We start from the raw sequence: 20,443 nt of genomic DNA, 5'->3' as shown, positions 1-20,443 counted from the left end.
TTGTCGACCAAGAAGAGAGGTGTCCAGGGATGAACGCTTATTAGAGCGACGCAAACGTTCAGAGGTCCATTCGAGGTCTCGTCATTCGAAGAGAACGCACATCGACTCGCATTCAATTTTGGGATTTTTTACACATTAAGGTAAGCAAATAGTGAATAGATGAGAATTGTATCGTATGACAATAACTGCTTCTTGAATAAAATAAATAGCTACTATAAAATCAATAACCATCAAAGGAACGATAAAAAACTATTTTTATTGTATAGTTCGAGAATCGCAATTTAGCCATTTGTTAACACGTGTTATCTACTAATTGTCGTTTTCTAATCAAACGTCTATTATACATTATATTGTTAAGGTAAATTAACGCTAAACGTTCGAAACGATGATTGGTTGGTTAGTCGGAATATGACTAATCTTTCTGACGTTTCACACATTTTAATATTTGTTGATAAAGTGAATTATATGATTTTAAAATTTCTTTAATATATTTATATTTATAAATATATTAGAGGAATTTAATAAATAAAAGTAAAGGGAAAAAGTTTTTATTTTTTGATTATTTTCGTTGATTAAAATATATATTTTTTACAGCATTGTTAATTATTTTTTCAATTAAAACACATGTAAATAACTAAAAACATAATAATATATTGATGTAACAGTACTTTAAAAATCATCAAAATCAATAGTACATATTTTAGGGAATTTGCTTCAATCATATTTAAAAAATGTATTATTTATTTTAAGATATATATATAAGTTTTTTGATGTTGAATAGATAAATAAGGCATATTAGAATTTCTTGTAATACATAATTGAGTATTCAAAGAATATTCCCAGATCTTAAAAATCATGACAGAATATTTTTTTATAGAAAACCTTAGACCTAAAATTAAGATATTCATATTTGAAATGTATGTACTGAGATCTTTTGGTGTTTTATATACAATTCTTAATAAAGAAATAAGGCATTTTGGAATTTCCTGTGATATATAATTTATTTGTGTATTTAAATATTATTCTCAGATCTTGAAAATCGTAACCAAATATTTTTTTATAGAAAACCGCACCATAAAATTATCTCTATACACAAAGTGCATTTACGAAAATTAATTTTATCTCGAGAGCTTAAATATAAATTAAAAGTTTTTATTATATAATTAAGTTTATTATTTTCACTCAGTATATTAGGCTTTTATATTTTTTTTATTTTCTGACTTATCTTTTACCAAAGTTACAGTTTCAAAATTTCCTTAGATCAAATTGGAAGTTTATTACATTTAAAAGAAAACCATATATTATATCTTACTGAATTAAATTAAAATTTATTGCGACTAATCTTTACTTTTAAATATTTTTTATTGTCTTTCATCTTTTGCCAAGATTTTTTTATAGACTATATTGCAAAAATTATATCCGTTACGAATTGAACATAATTTTGATAGACGGGTGGTATAAATATTTAACTATTAACCTGAAAACTGGGTTCAAATTCCATATGAAAATATTTTTTAATTTACTCTTTTTAAAGTTCGACGGAAATTTAAAAAAAGATATTTCTGGGAGATCGGAAATAGTTATAATTAGAACTCCGATCGATCATCATAAATTAAGTTTTCATAATATTTCTTAATCTCGCGGATAAATATCGTGATGATTACTTAAAATCGATCAGCTAATCGATAAAACTATATCAGCTCATAGAGAATTTCTTGTATGTATTTAACAACAACAAGCCGATCCTTAATTTATAAATAATATTTTTTTTTAATTTGATAAATTATGTAAGAAATAGGTTTTATATTGATTTTAAATCCATCACCAATTAACGAAAATATATCATACATAATAACCAACCATTACACGTAGTCCTACAAATTTTAGAAATATATATATACATATACATATATACTAACAAAAAATGATTTTAGCAATATAATTTTATATAAAAAATATTATTTTTGCAACGACCTCAAATACCAAAATTAAAGAAACAATAATTCTACATATAAATCGAGTTATTCATGTGAACAACATTATTGTCATTTATGTAAATTAAATTATTTATTGATAATTTTTTGCCATATTTTATTATTATCTTACATACCTAACATACTATGTAACTCAATTAATTTGTAAAAGATTCGTTTTTATAATAGTAGCTAAAATAAATACAATGTATTTTTAACATTGATTTAAAGCTAGCAAAAATTATTACTGTAATTGTTTGTGGCAATTTTAAAATCAAATACAGAGCTTAAAATGTAAAAAGTATGTTTTAAGTTTTAAAAAGTCAATATATATGTATGTATATGAAGTATATAGTTGTGAATCACACTTAACGTCAAAGGTATGTATATCAGAAAATAATACTTTAGATAGGAATTTAAGATTTCAGACATAATAAAAGCTAAGCAATATTCTTACTATAATTAATGTTTATTCTAAATAATCTATATAATATTGCATTAATAAATGTAATACAATTATTTTTAATGGGAATTATTGTAAGTATATAAATTTATTATATACATATACTAGATAATAATCGATCGTTTATTGAGTCAATATTCATTCTTTCCGTGATTTTAATTTACATTATAGTTTTGTCGCTCAACATCGAAACGTCAAACTTATTTAATTGTGTGATTTGTTTGATTGAGCAATTATGAAAACTTTTGATATTAACCTATTAGCTTAAGTTTACCTAATTTACCTTATTTGACTAAAACGGTCTTGCAGTTGTTTTTCACAAAACCGGGAAATCGCCTTGAATGTAATTAAGACAATTAATATCGATATTTTACTGGACAACATATGTAAATATGTATCTGGCAATAGTATGCGAATGAATTCTGTCAGGTGTTTAAATGTCTCATTTATGGTTTTAATTTTAAACGTGCAATTTATATTTTCGTTTGAACTAACAATTTGAGTTTAAGCGTCAAGTCACGACGAATACAGTTTGTCAAATTAAACCTGCCAGTTATTATAATAAATCGGCGCGTAAACAACCTACGTGTTTCGAAGTCAATCTTAGTTCGATTGGTGAAAAGTATTTATTTTCACCTTTCTTTATACTTTTTTAAAAGATTAATGTAGTAATCCTGTAACTGTTGAGGACAAATTAATAAAAATATATTTTGTTGCAACGATCACAGGTGATCCCAATTTTATTAATACTGTATTAATAAAATCATTATTATCTAGATATTATTTATACTATTGACATACTTTATGGATAATCTATTTTACATGATAACAATGTTTTTATTTTAATCGCAGATTTTGATTACCTGCTGAAACGAAATATATGCGAAAATCAGTTAAAAACAGTATTTTAATGCAGTAGAAAAATTCTTAAATACGCTACTATACAAATTCCATTGAATAGTAGAAAATTTATTATCCTGTACCGCTTTAACCCAGCCTAGACGAAGAGGGGGACGATAGTACACCATTTCATTTTTTTTGTCATATATATTTAATTACTAATATTATTTAATTTTATATATTGTACTGGTTTTTAGTTGCTTCTAGCAAGCGTGTCATCTGCATTTTTGTATATATTTTGAAATATAATTAAAGCAGGTATAGAACAAAACCTGTTGGTGCATTTACATAGTATGGTCGATCCAGAAAAAAACTTTATATATGCACTTCATAGATATATTATAATTATATATATATAAATACATATTTATTTTTTGTCAAAAATTATAATAATTTTCAATAATACTTTGGGGTCTCCCTGTTAAAATAGCATGTATTATTTTACCTTTTAGGAGCTAAACACTTTGGTAAGCCGGTCAGTATCCGAATCAGCTTCTAAGCCAGTCAGTCTTTTGTCTATTTTCGTTTCCAACATAGATAGTGAAAACGGGAGACCATCAATACTCAGCGACATCATTTGAAGTGGAGGGGGGGGGGAGAGTATTTGCCCCCTCCCCTTGAATTTGGTCAGAAAAATGCATGCCTATGAATTTTAATGAAATCTAAGTATTAAAAATAACTATAATTGACTGTCAAACTTTTGTCCCTCCCCCCCTAGAAAAAACTGAAATATCTTCCCTGATTCTAAACCAGAAATTCTCTGGTTATCTCTAAAATAAAATCTAAAAAAAAAATCTCAAATCTTTCCCGAAAATATTTTTTTGAATATGTCATTTCAGTGAAATCATATCGGAATACATTTTTTCCGTTAAATATATATTTTTACTAGTGAAAATATAATTTAATAACTTTTACATACGAAGTAATATATTATATACATGTACATACTTATGCGATCTATAAATGTTGTATTTTTAATAGTGAAGTGCAAGTACACTTTTACCAATAGATATATATTTCTACTAGTGAAAATATAATTTAACTGATAGACGTTAGTAAAATTATATGCTGCTTTAAAATGTCTATGAAACTGAATTTGACATTTACGAAACGTACATTTGCTGTTCAAACTAAAAACTAATCAAAGTTCTAAAACTAATTATAGGCCAGTCCAAAATATTTCTCTCAGGGGGAAATCAGCGGAAGAAGAAGTACCGACAGACGTCGCATCTCGCATATTACTTCTTAATTTATCTGCATAGGTTTAATTACACAATGTTTCAAAAACAATATAGCTATTCTTACTGATAATAATACGGACTTCTGATATGAGAAAATGGGTCAAAGTATATTCAAACCAAATTTTGGTCAATAGGAGAGCACAAAAACAATTATCACTTTTCAGAAGTCAAAAATTAACGTCAAAAGCAATAAAATCGTGTTGGTGCCATTGCAGTGGGAACGCTCGGTAACGAGCGTGGAGCATAGACGATATATCGAACACTGCCAAAGTAACAACTTCCAATACTTTCAGAGCACTTTTTTCTATAGCTCCTACTCTAGCAACATAAACCTCGTTATTTTCACGCTCATTAAATCGTACCCATGAATGAGGGTGGAGTGAACCAGTTTTTCTCCTCTTTTACTTTGATCTATCAGCATTAGTTATCAATTTAGAAAATTCTCTTTTTGCTAGAGTCTAAAAATATATTATTTTAAAATACAAAAATAAGAGTCGTATAGTTGTCGAATGAATCGCGTTTATACTTATGGTCAGTAAATGAAGTATATATGTACATACTAAAGTAATATATGTACATATATACAGCTCTCAAAAATGTGTACTTTACTTATAAATATATAGTCTTATCATTTTGAATGAATATATTTATTTACATAATGAAATGACTGGTAAATAAAATAATAAAAATAGCTATTTTTCTATGTTTATATATATGGAATAGATTTTTTTGCAGAATTAACTTTAGAAGTTAAATTATATTATATATTTTTTTTTATTTTTTTAATTATAATTACCAATTTATTTAGTTATTTTTTATTGAAATTTAATATAATTTAATTGCAATTAATTTAAAAAATTATAATAATATTAATCGTATTAGAATATGTGAGTTTTTTATTTAAAATAATTGTTTTATTCATTTATTCTTTTATTATATTATATAAAGGTATTTATATATCAAATGAAATATTTAAAATGCGTTTTATTTATAACATTATTAATTTTAAATAACTTGAGAAAAATGTATAGATTTTATATACATGCCAGTGGGTGCCAGTAAAAAAAAATGTCTAATACGTGTGGACAAAATATTCCAAAGGGAAAAAGCATATTGAAAATTTCCAGATGCACGGTAAGCTTGTAAAGATAATAGTATAGGATATATTAGAATGACGAAATAAATTATAGGGGCTTTACAAAAATTAAAGCTGTGCAAGTTGTTGCCTGTAATTCAGGTTACATCTATTAGGTTACGAATATACGATAAGACGATATATTTATTTTGTAGCTGTAATCTTATCGATTTAAATACATCTCGTTAATTTATCGTTGACGTCAAATTATTGATAAAAATCTCACTTACCTATTTCCAAATTCAGAGAGCCTCGCGCCATGGACGGCCGTTTCAACGTGTCCAAGGTGGATCCACCGGTAGACAACGATCGGCGGAGGTCCCAAGTGGAGGTCGGGGGAGCTAGAAAAAAATCTTTGGCTCAGCTGACCAGGGAGGCTCTGCCCCGTCTGGATAACTACCGTATCTCAAAGAGGGCTCTGAAGAGGCCGAGTCTCGGAGAGCTGCATGACGATGTCCAGGAAAAGGTGAGTCCATCGTAATGTTACCATATGCTTAATATAAATATATATATATATTTTTTTAAATAATTTATGTTTCAAAAATTAACCATAATTTCGTGGTTTATTTGGGAACTAATTGTGAGACATGCTATTACCTGTACGTTATGAAACTGTCATTATAATTATAACTACCTATAATGACTGTCGAGTGCAATAGAAAAGTACTATTTAAACTTTTTCATATTTCGTCCCAAGTAATATAGCTTCATATTTTTTGAAGAGTACTATATCTAATATAAAATAGTAAAAATAAAATGTAGTAAATTCAGTGCATATATTTACATAGCAAAGTTTGCTACGTTTATTCGCAGAGTTAGCTACAAAGTCTCTATTTAAAAATGTTTAATTTAATTACTAATAATGATTATGCTTTGAAAATTCGATAGTACTTTATTTATTAGATCTAATATTGATCAATACTTCTTGACACATTCACGTAATATGTTTATATATAATATTATTTACAAGATTTTTCGAATGGTATACTTTTAAAGTGTCCTCATTTAAGTTTAGAAAATATTTATTGAAAAATTTTGATGCTGCGCCAATGTAATTAATTATAACACTTGTAACTAAATTCAAGAATCACATTGTATTAGTAGTAAAAGTTTTTTGGTATGAAAGGCAAAAAATAACAAATATGATTTATTATCTTTACCATCACGAATAAGAAACCGTTTTAGGCTTGCAATTATAGATTTTATAAATAAAAATGAGAGACTTAAAAAATATAATTCGATTAAGCTAAATAATAATAAGTGAAGGATCATCTTGAACAATGTTTTACGCAAATAAGATAAATTAGAGACTCAAATACTGTTATTTGTATATTTGTTAAATTATTCAGAAAGTGTTAGTCAAATTATGTGTTCAAAAAATGATGTGTCAAATTATTGAAAAAACACTTTGTAGTTGCCGATATTTTGAAAATGACTCATAATCTCATAAATCAATACGAATAATGTTTAATTTTAGTCTGTCTAAAATAATTTATAATCGTAATATGCTTTTAAGCGTACTGGGTTGTAACTGCTACAACCCATTGTTGATAATAAAGCCCACGTCAACATCAGCTAAATGAGTCATTTCAGCAGCAGGAATAATTCAAATGAAATTTCGTACTTATTTTAAATTTAAAACATTTAATGTTATCAAACACTCTATTATATACTGCTGACTGTGTTAACGCAAATAGTATATTGCACATATGCTTTCTTTTTCAATATATTCCGTCAATAAACTTTGCGTAAAAAGCAACTGGGAATCAGTAAATCTATCCGTTTCCCAAGAAAAATTATATTGTATATCAGTGTTCATATCTCCATCCTCCGTGAGAGAAAAAATAAAAATTTCTTTGGCTTTCTGAAAGTCAAAATTTAAAATTAATAGATAGTATTAATATCAAAAATGTAAAGTGAAGAAATAAACACTATTTTATTGTTCATTGCAACTACATTTTTAGTCTAGATAATCTGGTCAGGCATTATTATTCAACTTACTGATAAATGTTCATTACATTTAACTACACTTATTACTATAATTCACGTTTATGTATGTTGTTATATTTTCATATAATAAACTTATTCATATACATATAACACTTTTGCCCAGTTTTGCTAACTCTAACGTACTTATAAATTACACTTTTATAATTTGTTAGAAACACACGTTAAATTTGTAGGTCGGTTCTTCTTATGTGCACAAGTGCTTCCGTGTCTGTTGAATCAGATTTTTTTGTTTAGTGAGGTTTCATGTTCTACAAATCTTTAAGCTCGTCAATGGCCATAGTGATCTAGACATTGCCATCGGACTATATCGTTGAGCTCAAGAGATATCTTGTTTAAATCGTTGTCGATTGGCGGATATGAGAATCGGCGCTTTTCAGCGGTGCTATCCGGTTCGATCGAAATTCTATTAGAACCTCGCCGAGCTGAGATGTTTGTTTAGCAGATTTGTGGCGTGACGGGCCGCAAAACAATTAACCTGATGGCGAGAACATAAAAATGTGCATTAAATGACGTAAAAAGATATAAAAGGCGATTGATCGTGTTGACGGCCGCTCTAGATGCAAATTTATTGAAATGTGTGATGTGTAACGTGTGTAGTAACAAATAATCACGAGGTGTTAGACGTAGAGCAATTATGACTAGATGGACTGTTTACAGTACTTTGACCATTGAGTTAAATATGATAGAAAGAACATTTCGAGAAAGTATTTCATAGACATTTATATTCACGCAGTTCTTTTTGTAACTAGATAAAGAAGAAATATCAAGGAGTAGATGAATACTTGTGTATTTGACTTTTATTTAGCTATGATTGATATTCAGATACTTCCGTCATCTCTCTTATTCAAAGAATATGGAGATATTCCATTTGCTGTTCAAACTAAACTCAACTTGAGCAAACGAATGCTTAAAATATAAAGTTAGTTTTAGAAGTATCATTAGATAAAATTGGGGTTGATTAATTCGTTAAGGTTAGGTTTGGCTTTAAGTATTTTGGCCTTAACATATGTATGTGTCGCCCTACAACTACTTTTGACACAAAATTTGCATGTGGCGTGCAGGATTTAACAAGTGGCGTTCACAACTGTCAGTTAAAGACTTCAGTTTATATCACTTTTTTACATGTTTTACGCCTTTTAAATTTATAGTAGAATATAATTTCCTTAGTACCTGTCAGATAAATGAAATTTTCCATACTAAAAACATAAATTTTAACGCCCCCGGGCAAAAACTAAATTGTTCCCCCTCGATATATAATCAATACATTACATTTAAAACATGAACTTATATACATTCAAATATCATACGTTAATACTACTTTACCAGCAATTATCTTTCGCAAATAATTTTAAAATTTGTAGTAATTCAAATTAAATGCAAGCATTTTAAAATGTATTTATTGTTTATTGTATTATAATTATTTATCAAATGTACGCACTTAAGACCTAAAATAGTAAATAAACGCTAAAAAGCAGCGGCGAAAACAGCTGTATGGTAACCACAGAACAAAGAATATAATAGTAGCTCACCAAAGTGTGCATAGAAAAGCGAGAAGTAGAGAGTAAAATATAAGGTTACCATGAGACTATTATTGAGTGGGAGCTACAAATAAAATTTAACCTTTTAACATTAAATTTTAGTGCAATCTCTTTTTAATTAACGTAAAATTATTATCTATATTTATTTAAATATAAAATAAAATATATTTTACAGTTTTAAACATGAATAAAAATGCCGTTTTTAGTATCTCAGTGCAATTGACATGTTGTCGAAAATAATTTATAATAAGTACAAGAAAAGAAAGATAGGTGTATTATAGCATTTATAAGCTTAAATAAATGTAAAGGTTATTTTAAAATATAAATTTTTAAAATGTTTGAAAATTTTTGAAAGAAATGTTACGCCTTTTTTATTTTTTGGCGCTCTTATTGAGCTGGCTAAAAATATATTTTTATTAGTAATACACATTCACTCTAACATATTATATATACAAAAATTTCTTGGTTAAAAGTTTTTTTTATGTTTTGCTAAAATTTAGCTTAGTTATAAAACAAATGTTATTTACACATTTGCTCTTTAATGGGTATTTTCTTTATATTTTTTTTGGTAATAGTGTAAGAATTTTCCAACGAATCCCAAGGAATAAAACATATTTCCTGTAGTAATTGAAATAAAGTATATGTTTAGTGTAGAAATTCTCAGAGTTAAAGAACATAAAAACCCATTAAAACCACACATTTTTTAAAATCCGCAAATTATTAATTTTAATACTACTAAATCATAAGCTATAATTAAAAACTTGCAGTGATTATTTAAAATACTTACAAATATATATGTATATTAATTAAATATAAAAATGTATCTACATAGATGCACAAAAATAACATATATCAACCTAATATAAATCATTGCTTTGAAACATTACAATTGACTCCCAATCCTAAATCGGTATTCGAAACGTTAGAAAGAGTGATTGACATAAAAAAACGCGATAAACTATTGTATTTTTATTAATAAAATAAAATCAGTTCACTGATCAGGCATTAGTTAATATTTTTAATGAACACATATATTATTTTTATATAAATACTTTATTTATATTTTATAAATTTTCCATTATTATTTTTTACGCGTTAAAATTTCAATTTAATTATCAATAAAAATATACGACAATAAATAGTTCGAATATATATTAATGGAAAAATATAATATATATACACTTTTTACCGTGTATAATCTAAAATAGGAATCTACGTTTAAGAATAGGTGAGACAAGATAATTCATTTTTTCGATAAGCTTAATGTAAGTTTTAGCATCAAAATAATATTTAAAAAAAAATATTATTATATATGTTTAAATACCGTCTAATTATTATAATATATATTTTTCTGATGGTTGAGAGTAACATCATCACGCCACATAAACGAAGCGTGATGATACTTTTATTTATTTTTAAATTAATTGCTTATTTGTTTAAAATATTTAAATAAAAAGCTATACGATTACATTATTTACGATAAGCGCATTTTCTTAGTGGAATAAATGACAAATTTTAAAATTGTTTTCTAATGAAAAACAGGTTAATGTTTACGATTTTATTTAAAAATATATATGTATGTATGTCATATTTAAATATATACAAGCAAACCCATATATGGATGTATGTCTAGATACATAAATATACTACAATATTGATAAATATATAAATATATCACCTTAAGTTTAAATATATTCTTTAAATATATGTTTTCAATTTAACTGTTTCGCAGTTCATCTACCAATATAACTAATTAGCAGCTCTAAAAATAGCTAATATGTGTACCGTATAAATAAATAAGACTTTGTATTTTAATCTCATTTAAACAATTATATTATATTGAAAAAAAATCGTAATCTTACCTCGGCACATTTTTCCTATTATCAAATTCATGCCATTTTTTTTGATATTATTACCATTGTGTGAATTATACAAAACGCTGAACAAATATTTGCTCAGAAAAGAACTTGTTAATTAACACCAAATTGTACATAATTTAAGGTCAGTTAATAAAATAAAACAAATTATATAAAAATATTAGATTCTAGACAATTTAATCGTAATTTTATAGTACTTATCAATAAGGACACTATCGGAATTTTTATTTTTTGACCTCGTTTTTACTAATACGTTTTGACATTTTGTCATTGTTGTGTGAAACTAAAGTGTATTACATTAACACTTTTCAATGATTTTGGTTTAAGCACGATATACTGATTATCACAAGTGAAACTCTTGTTGCCGAGGAAATCCTAAGACTTAAATTATTGCATAAAGCGATTGTCATAATACTATATAACTTGATAAATCAAACAGCACTTCAGATTTAGAACGCTAAACTTACATAACATAATATACATATATTTATGATAAATAAGTGTTTTTTATTCACGGTTTTAACAGTAAAATACTTACTTTTTTATTGCTGAATGGTCAATTTATTATAAAAAAACGATAAAAACCATTCTTAGAAAACTCCAACTATTAGGCCGTTAAGTTGTGCAAATAAATTGCAGAAAATCGTTCTTGATTTTTATTTTTTTTATTGAACAATATCCATTGACTTTTCAATTTGCGGTATTGACTTACCATTTTGATAAATAATGGTAATTTTTCATACGATTTCTAAAAGTATTTTTATCGTTCATTGGTTCTATATTTTTTTTTGTATTTATAAAACCGATATATTTAATGGATTTATATTTTGCGTTAGACATTAGTTAATAATATTTTCCAATAGCAAATCGCTGAAACAATATAGCGATTATTTATTTTTATATTTAAAGACTTTAATATATATGCATATACTTTCATAGATAATAATTTATACTACAGAGAGAATTATAAACTAACCGAAATTTACTATACACTGAAAATATAATTTATTCATAATACATAATATAATAAAAACATATATAAGCACACATATAATTATAAGTCATTTTTATATAATATAGACATCTATGAGCAACAAAACAGAGTAAATAAGCTTAGCTCAGCTTAAAACCATGATTTTTAAGATACCTTTATAAAAGGATATTTGGTTATCATTCGTTCTTATGTCCAGCGCTTTTCTTTTAGGAGCGTTGGGATACGATTAGCGCAGAAAGTTGTATATCGCTAAGCATTTCTTTAAAAAATATATTTTACTGAAGGGTGCTGTCGACAATCTCTGACATATTCCCGAGGAATTCCAGTTTTGGATTCCAGAACGTCTTTGAGATCGTCTTTTTTGATATTCGTTAGGGCTAAGACATCAGCACTTTCCGACTCGCCTATGGCTGTCACCATCCGGCTCCTTAATACGCTGGCATTGCACAATGATTTGTTTAATGTCAGCTACGAGGAGCTGGTCCGGTTCGTATCATTTAATTTTGATATTTTATGCTTTTTTTGTTTGCTTCTTTATGTGTATTATTTTATACATATACATTTTTTGTGCATTGAAAGAATACAATTATTGTTTTCGACCATCGTGCCGCATTGGGGTAACCTGTTACGGTGGGTTACGATGGTCTTAATTTAATTTAAATAAATAAATAAAAGATTGTCAAAGTCGTGTATAAAAATAACATAAATTTATTATTAACGGTTCTTTGACTTCTTAGCCAATCATTTGATGCATACCAATAATGTTACTCTCAACGCCACAATTTTCTTAAACTGTATGCATTTACCAAACTGGCTTCCGAGTGCAGCGAAATTTAAAAAATAACACCGTTTAAGCCAGTGGTGTCCAACCAAAATGGTTAACTAGGCCGAAACCAAAAATAAAAATACACTATGGACCGCACACAGGGGAGGGGGGGGGCGAGGCAGGTGGGAGCATTTTCTCCGCAAAAAATCATATCAAAATACATTTACCTCGGTAGATATATATTTTTACTAATGAAATTATAATTTATCTGGCAGGTGCCAGTAAAATTATATGATTTGAACTTTTCCTTACGTAGTAATATATACATTTACATACATATTATCAGTATTTATTTACATACGATGTAGAAATGTTAATGAATGTGTATTTTTCTATAAAGTTATATTTAACTAGTGAAGTCCAAATACATTTTCACAAATAGATGTATGTACTATATTTCATTTTTTGTTCAAACCCAAACCCAACCTAATGAAAGTTCAAATGATACACTGTTTTAAAAATATGAAAGCTATCCTTACAAATATTATTACGGACTTCTGATATAAGAGTCTTGGCCAAAGTATATTCAAACCGAATTTTGGTTAATAGGAGGGCGCAAAAACAATGATCACTTCTTAGAAGTCAAAAATCCACGTCAAAAGCAATAAATTCGTGTCGGTGCCGTTGCAGTGGGAACGGTCGGTAACAAGATTAAATTATAAATACCTAAAAAAAAATAGAAAAAAATTAATAATATTTATATTTACACAGATAATCGGTAAATAATTACTTGACGTTGTAATAATGAATAAAGCATTTTCCTTTTTACACTTTTACAAAATTAATTGATTGCTTTTCCAAGCAGCTTCAGATAAGAAATTCTTAGTACTACACAAATAATAAAACAATAATATAAGGTATTTTATCAGTCTCACTAATGCGTAGATTTCTCAATCAATATCAACATAAAACTATTAATCTAATATAAGGTTGCCAGTGACGTAATTTAAAGTGAAATTTATTGTTGTTTATGAAGATTACATATCTATATCTATACGATACGATAACTTACTCGTATCTTAAAATCGTATTTCACGATCACAAGGAAATAATATTACACGGATAAAATCAAAGATAATTTTAATTTCAGGATGAAACTGTGGAAGTTGATCTAAAAGCTGGTGATGCTGCACATGAACACGTAGGAATCAAATTAGGATGGATTCAGGTAGGATTATGAACATATATGTATATACTTGTATTATGCTTTCAAAGCATATTTAGATAAATATTATATTATTTGTAGGGTGTACTGATACCATGTCTTCTCAACATTTGGGGAGTGATGCTCTTTTTGCGTCTATCTTGGGTCGTGGCGCAATCAGGTATAGGTCTAACTTTGGTCATCATTGCCATATCTGCCGTCGTCTGCATCATCACTACACTATCACTATCTGCCATCAGCACAAATGGAGAAGTCAAAGGAGGTAATGTTTATTCTTGATATATCTTATAAATCTACATATATAGTATTTAACTATTATATTCCACAGGCGGTATATATTACATTATATCTCGATCATTGGGGCCTGAATTTGGAGCTTCTGTTGGAGTCGTCTTTGCATTTGCCAATGCAGTCGCTGCTAGTATGAACACCATAGGTTTCTGCAATTCTCTCAATGACCTATTGAGTCAATATGACATAAAGATCATCGACGGTGGTAACAATGACGTCAGAATAATAGGATCGGTTGCTATTGTAGTGATGATACTTATTTGTGCTGTTGGTATGGAATGGGAGAGCAAAGCACAAGTAAGTTAAACTTATATTTATTTACATTAGCTGACCAGTTTTTTATGGCTAGAGTTGCATAAATTTTAAACTTAATTTTAGAACTTCTTGATAGCCATAATCGTTGGTGCTATAATAGACTTCTTGGTGGGTACTGGAATTGGGCCGTTGGATGACGAGCAAAGAGCAAAGGGTTTCTCTGGATTTGACCGTAATTTTCCTTCTTTTTATCATCTTGTTCTGTAAATTAAATCGTCTTACGCATAATATGCCACTTTTCAGTTGATGTTTTTGCTCAAAATTGGGGACCCAATTATCGCTATAGCGAAAAAGTAAATCAAACATTTTTCTCAGTATTCTCCATATTCTTCCCTTCCGTGACTGGAATACAAGCAGGCGCAAACATATCAGGAGATTTGAAGGTATGTTTCAAAGCAGCTTCAACTAAATCTAATGTAATTAATTCCAATGTATTTTCATAGGATCCAGCATCTTCGATTCCCAAAGGGACAATGCTTGCTTTGATACTCTCCATGTTTAGCTATGCCCTTTTCGTGGTATTCGCCGGTGGAGCAGCTTTAAGAGACGCTTCTGGAAACGTGACGGACTTGATCAATGGAACTATTTCAAGCTGCGCTCCAAACTGCCAATACGGATTGCATAACAGCTACAGTGTAAGTATTAACTCAATTATCTCCACATTTATATTTGACTTTGAATTGGTTTTTCTTTAAAGGTCATGCAATTGATGTCTTCGTGGGGTCCTTTCATATACGCTGGATGCTTCGCTGCAACTTTAAGTACAGCTCTAACCAATCTTCTATCAGTGCCAAGATTAATACAAGCACTAGGAATTGACAAGATATACCCCGGACTCATATTCTTCTCCAAAGGATACGGCAAACATGGAGAGCCGTACAGAGGATACGTTCTGACTTTAATAGTGGCAGTGGTCTTCTTGCTGATTGGTATACATATAATATATTACTTAAAGTTGGACACATTTACTGTCAAATATATTAAAAGTATGGAGAACCTTGACATTCGACCAAACTTGACGTCCTTTTTGCTCTTGGCTTTTCATAGCGCTTCCTTTGAGACTATTAAACCATTTTTATAACGCGTTAGAGTACTTATAAGTAATCAGCGACCTCATTCAAGAGGTGCTTAGCATTTTTTTATAATACAGTTTTGGAACAAAGTGACAAAAAAATAAGAAAAGGATGTACCAAGCCTTTAATAAATAAATTAACCATACTTTTTTCCAGCTGAACTCAACGTTATCGCTCCACTGATTTCCAACTTCTATCTAGCATCTTATGCACTTATCAACTTTTGTACATTTCACGCTGCTTTGATCAAACCTCTTGGATGGAGACCTACATTCAGAGTAACTATACATAATTATTGAATTCATTATCTTTTCTTTTAAGCATATCTAAAGACATTTTTTATTTTAGTTCTATAATGTATGGCTGAGTTTGGCTGGATTTGTTCTTTGTGTCGTTATTATGTTCTTGATCGACTGGACAACATCTTTGATTACGTTTATCATCATATTCGCTCTATACTTGATTGTGGTTTACAGAAAACCAGGTAAGCAATGATTAATTCCAAGTTAATGTTACATATATTATAGTATGATTAATAAACGTTTTTTTAGACGTAAATTGGGGATCATCCACGCAAGCACAAACCTATAAATCAGCTTTGATATCGGTTTATAGAATAACCAGCACTACCGAGCACGTAAAGAACTATCGTCCACAGATTTTGGTTCTTTCGGGAAAAGTACAAGCTAGACCTCCACTATTGGATCTCGCGAATCTCATCACGAAGCACAATTCGCTCTTGATCGCTGGGGACATATCACAAGTAAGTAGTCTTCGGATACATACAATAACAAATATTAAATAATATACACCCCTTCCTCCATAACCTTAGATTAAATTATTTTAGCATTTATTTAAAAATATTAAGATAATATAATCTATACATCATGCCCGGGGAATTGGGAGGAGATTAACCACATTCTTTGAAAATGTTTGTGTAATTTGGGACGGTATTGAAATCTGTTTTAATCTTTTAAATATCTTATTGTGCTATTTAGGCTGTTTTAATCGGGGCTTTCGTCCTGATTTGCTTAAATCGGGCAGCAATGGAATTTGTAAGTACCTGCCGTTAAGAGACGGAATTTTGTCGTTTGTATAACAGTCTGTACAATTTAAAAACGCGTACATTCCTACATGATTTATGCGGTTAATAATACGAGGGAAATGTTAAACGATAAATGGAGAGACGAACCTTGCTTTGCTAAAATAAGTTTTTTAATTGTAATGTTATGCGATACGATACGATTATAAAACCGAGTTCTTAATTTAATCCATTCATAGATAAAAGTGTCACATCGCAAGAAGGCGCTGAACTATAAAATGTCCAACGAATGGCTCATCCAAAGAAAAATCAAAGCTTTCATCTCAGCCATTGATGGGTTTGGATTCGAGAGTGGGGCTAGAGCATTGTTGCAAGCTTCTGGTATCGGGAAAATGTCACCAAATGTGTTGATGATGGGTTTCAAACAAGACTGGAGAAGTTGTCATCCTGAGGAACTTAACGCATATTTCAATGTTTTGCAGTAAGAATAATTATTTACTCAACTTAACACTAAACTGGATGTACTATAACATATTGTGCCTTTTTAGTAACGCGTTCGATAGCAGATTGGCAGTTGTGATATTGAGACTCCACGGAGGACTCGACTTTTCCAAAGTCATGGGAGACGATGACGTTGCAACTCCTGCCGGTGCATTAACTAGTGGAACTTCAACTGGAGATCTAACAATAAGCAATAGAGTCAACACTAGTCAAATGATGCACGCAGATTCGAATCTCGACATATCACACACGTCACAAAATGAAATGTCTCTGACATACTCATCGACGCCTACACGTAAGTATTTTGTATATATGAATTTGTATAAATCAGAGTTATGATTGAGTTAAATTTTAGCTACGTCTGCGAAGAGCTTCACTATGAACGAATTGAAGCCAAAGAAAAAAGCGTTGCAGAAGCAAATCATCTATCAGTCTCGCAACGGAGTGCAACTATCCAAAGAAGTTTTGGACAGAATGAGCATTTTCCAGAATAAGCAAAAGAAAGGAATGATCGACGTGTGGTGGTTGTACGACGACGGTGGTCTAACAATGCTACTTCCGTATATCATATCGACCAGAAGCAATTGGTCAGGGTGTAAGCTTAGAATATTTGCTTTGACCAACCGGAAGAACGAGATGGAGATGGAAGAACGAAAGTACGTATACCTATTTATTGTTTCTTTATCGATTTTACTACATATTTTATAACCATTAAATATGTTCACAGCATGGCAAACTTACTTTCTAAGTTCCGTATAGATTATTCAAGCTTGACTATGGTTCAAGACATAACAGAAAAACCTAAAGAAGATACGACTCGAATGTTTGAAAATTTAATATCAGGATTTAAAGAATCTTATGCAGCATCATCAGGTAATTAAACAGTTTCTAAATATTTTTTTATGATGTTAGTGACTATCTGCAGATCTCCTCAATGGGTTTAATTTGAATGGTTGAAGGTCTCCTACACTTTCATCGGTCCATTTATTACTCTTCTAAATGTCTATTTTTTTATTTTACCCATATTTTTGTATAACAATATACATGTTTGTAGTATAGTACAAGCGTTGCAACTATAGCACAATACCGGATATATAAAACAGTGCAACATTTGGTACTACCGGTATTACAAAATGAAATACCGGTATTACCGAAAATATTTTTTAATTTTTTAGATCGATATTTTAATACGATATGCGCGACATGTCAATATAAAAGGAATACATTTGCTTTATCTCAAGCAAGTCTAACGGTACCTAGCAGTTCCCAGTAGCCCTGCCGGCCCCTTTTTTATGATAGGGGTGGCTGGCGAAGTGAAAACAAAACCAGCTATTGCATACACGAAATTCTTTCTACATTTTTATCTCCATTCAGACATATTTGTAAATATAATTTTTATAAGTAATGAAAGCGTGAAATTAAAATAATTTGCAATTCAAATGCTTATTATATCAAAACATTAGTTCGGGTATTCGAATAATTTGGTTTTGCTAATCAATAAACATAGTGAATTATGAGAGCGGTATCTTTTCGGGCAATTATTGACATACCGGTATTGACTGTTTTTCTCTCGGTAATAATCTTTTTATTTTTCAGAATGCTGTATTCCAGAAACTGAACTGTTGACTTTGCAAGAGAAGACCAATCGTCAACTGAGATTAAGGGAACTGCTTTTAGAGAATTCTAGAGAATCTTCGATGATTGTGATGTCACTTCCAATGCCAAGAAAGGGCACTGTTTCTGCTCCTCTGTATATGGCATGGTTGGAAATTTTGACTAAAGATATGCCACCGTTCTTGCTCGTCAGAGGAAATCAAACTTCAGTATTGACGTTCTACTCATAGATTTTAACTGTAACTGTGTAATATATTTATTTACATTAACGTTATTAAATTAAATTAAATTAAAAATATCATAGATTCGTGTAACCTTAGTTGTTCTTATTTTAATTTTAAGTGCATATGTATGTACATATTATATAGATCAAATGATAATTTATAAAATACGATACAATCTGAGAATATAAAACATTATCTCATACTACCGCATCTATTAAGTCTTTTATCTAAATAAATATTACATTTCCGCTCATTTGGATTTTCCAAGATGTAAGATATTTTAGATCATATCTATAGCTTAATGCGTATTATTGATTAATCAAAAACATGCTTTTGTTTTGAAGATATACAATATCAGGAGCACCTTTCATTAGGCAATTACTCGGGTTCCTAACCGGTAGGTCCTGACAATTTTAAATTTAATTATAAATTTGTGATACAAAGCAACGAAAGATCACATTCAACCGCACCGTAGCAATTTATTGTACATCAACCCTTATTGGATGACTTAAAATAAGTAACAGCGGTTCCCAAACAAAAAGTTCCCTTTCATGCGGATATGTTTTAAATAAAAGTCTACACGTCAGCCCAAGATAATCACTTGAAACTGGGGATTAGATTCGGGTTTTAGCTGTAAGCACCACTTAAGCTTCGATCTTCACCGAAAAATAGTAAACCTATATGATATATTCTGCATCTACCCTAAAAGTAATTTGAATTTGTTAATAATAGTAAGCTCATCTTTGTTGTCGCCCGCACCGGCGTGTGAGCCCGCCAGAGTTGCCATGAGAAGAGAATTAGCTCCAATTAACCTAAAGATCAATTAACTCCAATTGTATATTGTCATCAACGTCATTTATTAATGTATCCATGCCCGACGAGAAAGGGGGTATAAATCAGCCGATATAAATCATCAAGGCCCGGATCATATCGATTGATATATTTTTAATTTTTATAAAAATAAAATAAATATTAAGACAAAGAGGTATACACTGATTTATTGCAGAATCTAAGTTTCCGTGAATCGGATCTCCGTTTCTTTACCTATTCGTTTATGACTTTACAATTCTCCATAGGTTGGCTTCAATAAATGATGTCACAGGTTTTTCATGAAGTTTTTTTACTCTCCCTCCCCTTCTCATTTGTCACAATATTTCATTGAGCTAAACTTCTTTTTGTTTCATACTGTCACAATTTCGTAGACCCCCCCCCCCCTCCTCAATTGTGACATAATTTATGTAAGTCACCTAAGTCACAGAGA

At 29.5% G+C, this 20,443-nt stretch overlaps 1 protein-coding gene across 1 annotated transcript; it reads left to right on the top strand.

Moving 5' to 3' along the window:
• Window positions 1-19,269, top strand: NKCC (sodium potassium chloride cotransporter). Its single transcript, XM_088188913.1, has 17 exons — window positions 1-140; window positions 5,959-6,178; window positions 14,048-14,125; window positions 14,204-14,384; window positions 14,451-14,710; window positions 14,792-14,900; window positions 14,972-15,111; window positions 15,172-15,363; window positions 15,426-15,657; window positions 15,958-16,079; window positions 16,150-16,285; window positions 16,353-16,564; window positions 17,083-17,324; window positions 17,392-17,639; window positions 17,700-18,000; window positions 18,072-18,217; window positions 18,941-19,269. The coding sequence occupies exons 2-17, from the start codon at window positions 5,972-5,974 to the stop codon at window positions 19,186-19,188; spliced, it is 3,054 nt and encodes a 1,017-aa protein (XP_088045039.1). The 5' UTR covers window positions 1-140; window positions 5,959-5,971; the 3' UTR covers window positions 19,189-19,269.
• The last annotated feature ends 1,174 nt before the right edge of the window (window positions 19,270-20,443 follow it).

This window comes from Plectrocnemia conspersa, unplaced genomic scaffold (genome assembly GCF_051122295.1).
Source record: "Plectrocnemia conspersa isolate PC_06_02 unplaced genomic scaffold, ASM5112229v1 ptg000007l, whole genome shotgun sequence".
NCBI lineage: Eukaryota > Metazoa > Arthropoda > Insecta > Trichoptera > Polycentropodidae > Plectrocnemia > Plectrocnemia conspersa.
This window is presented reverse-complemented; position numbering and strand designations above follow the sequence as displayed.

Excerpts from the sequence above, each read along its gene's own strand:
- NKCC (XM_088188913.1), top strand. The coding sequence starts at position 5,972 with ATGGACGGCCGTTTCAACGTGTCCAAGGTGGATCCACCGGTAGACAAC. Across the intron at positions 6,179-14,047 it reads ATGACGATGTCCAGGAAAAG|GATGAAACTGTGGAAGTTGA; the intron begins GTGAGTCCATCG and ends TTTTAATTTCAG. Across the intron at positions 16,286-16,352 it reads TGTGGTTTACAGAAAACCAG|ACGTAAATTGGGGATCATCC; the intron begins GTAAGCAATGAT and ends ACGTTTTTTTAG.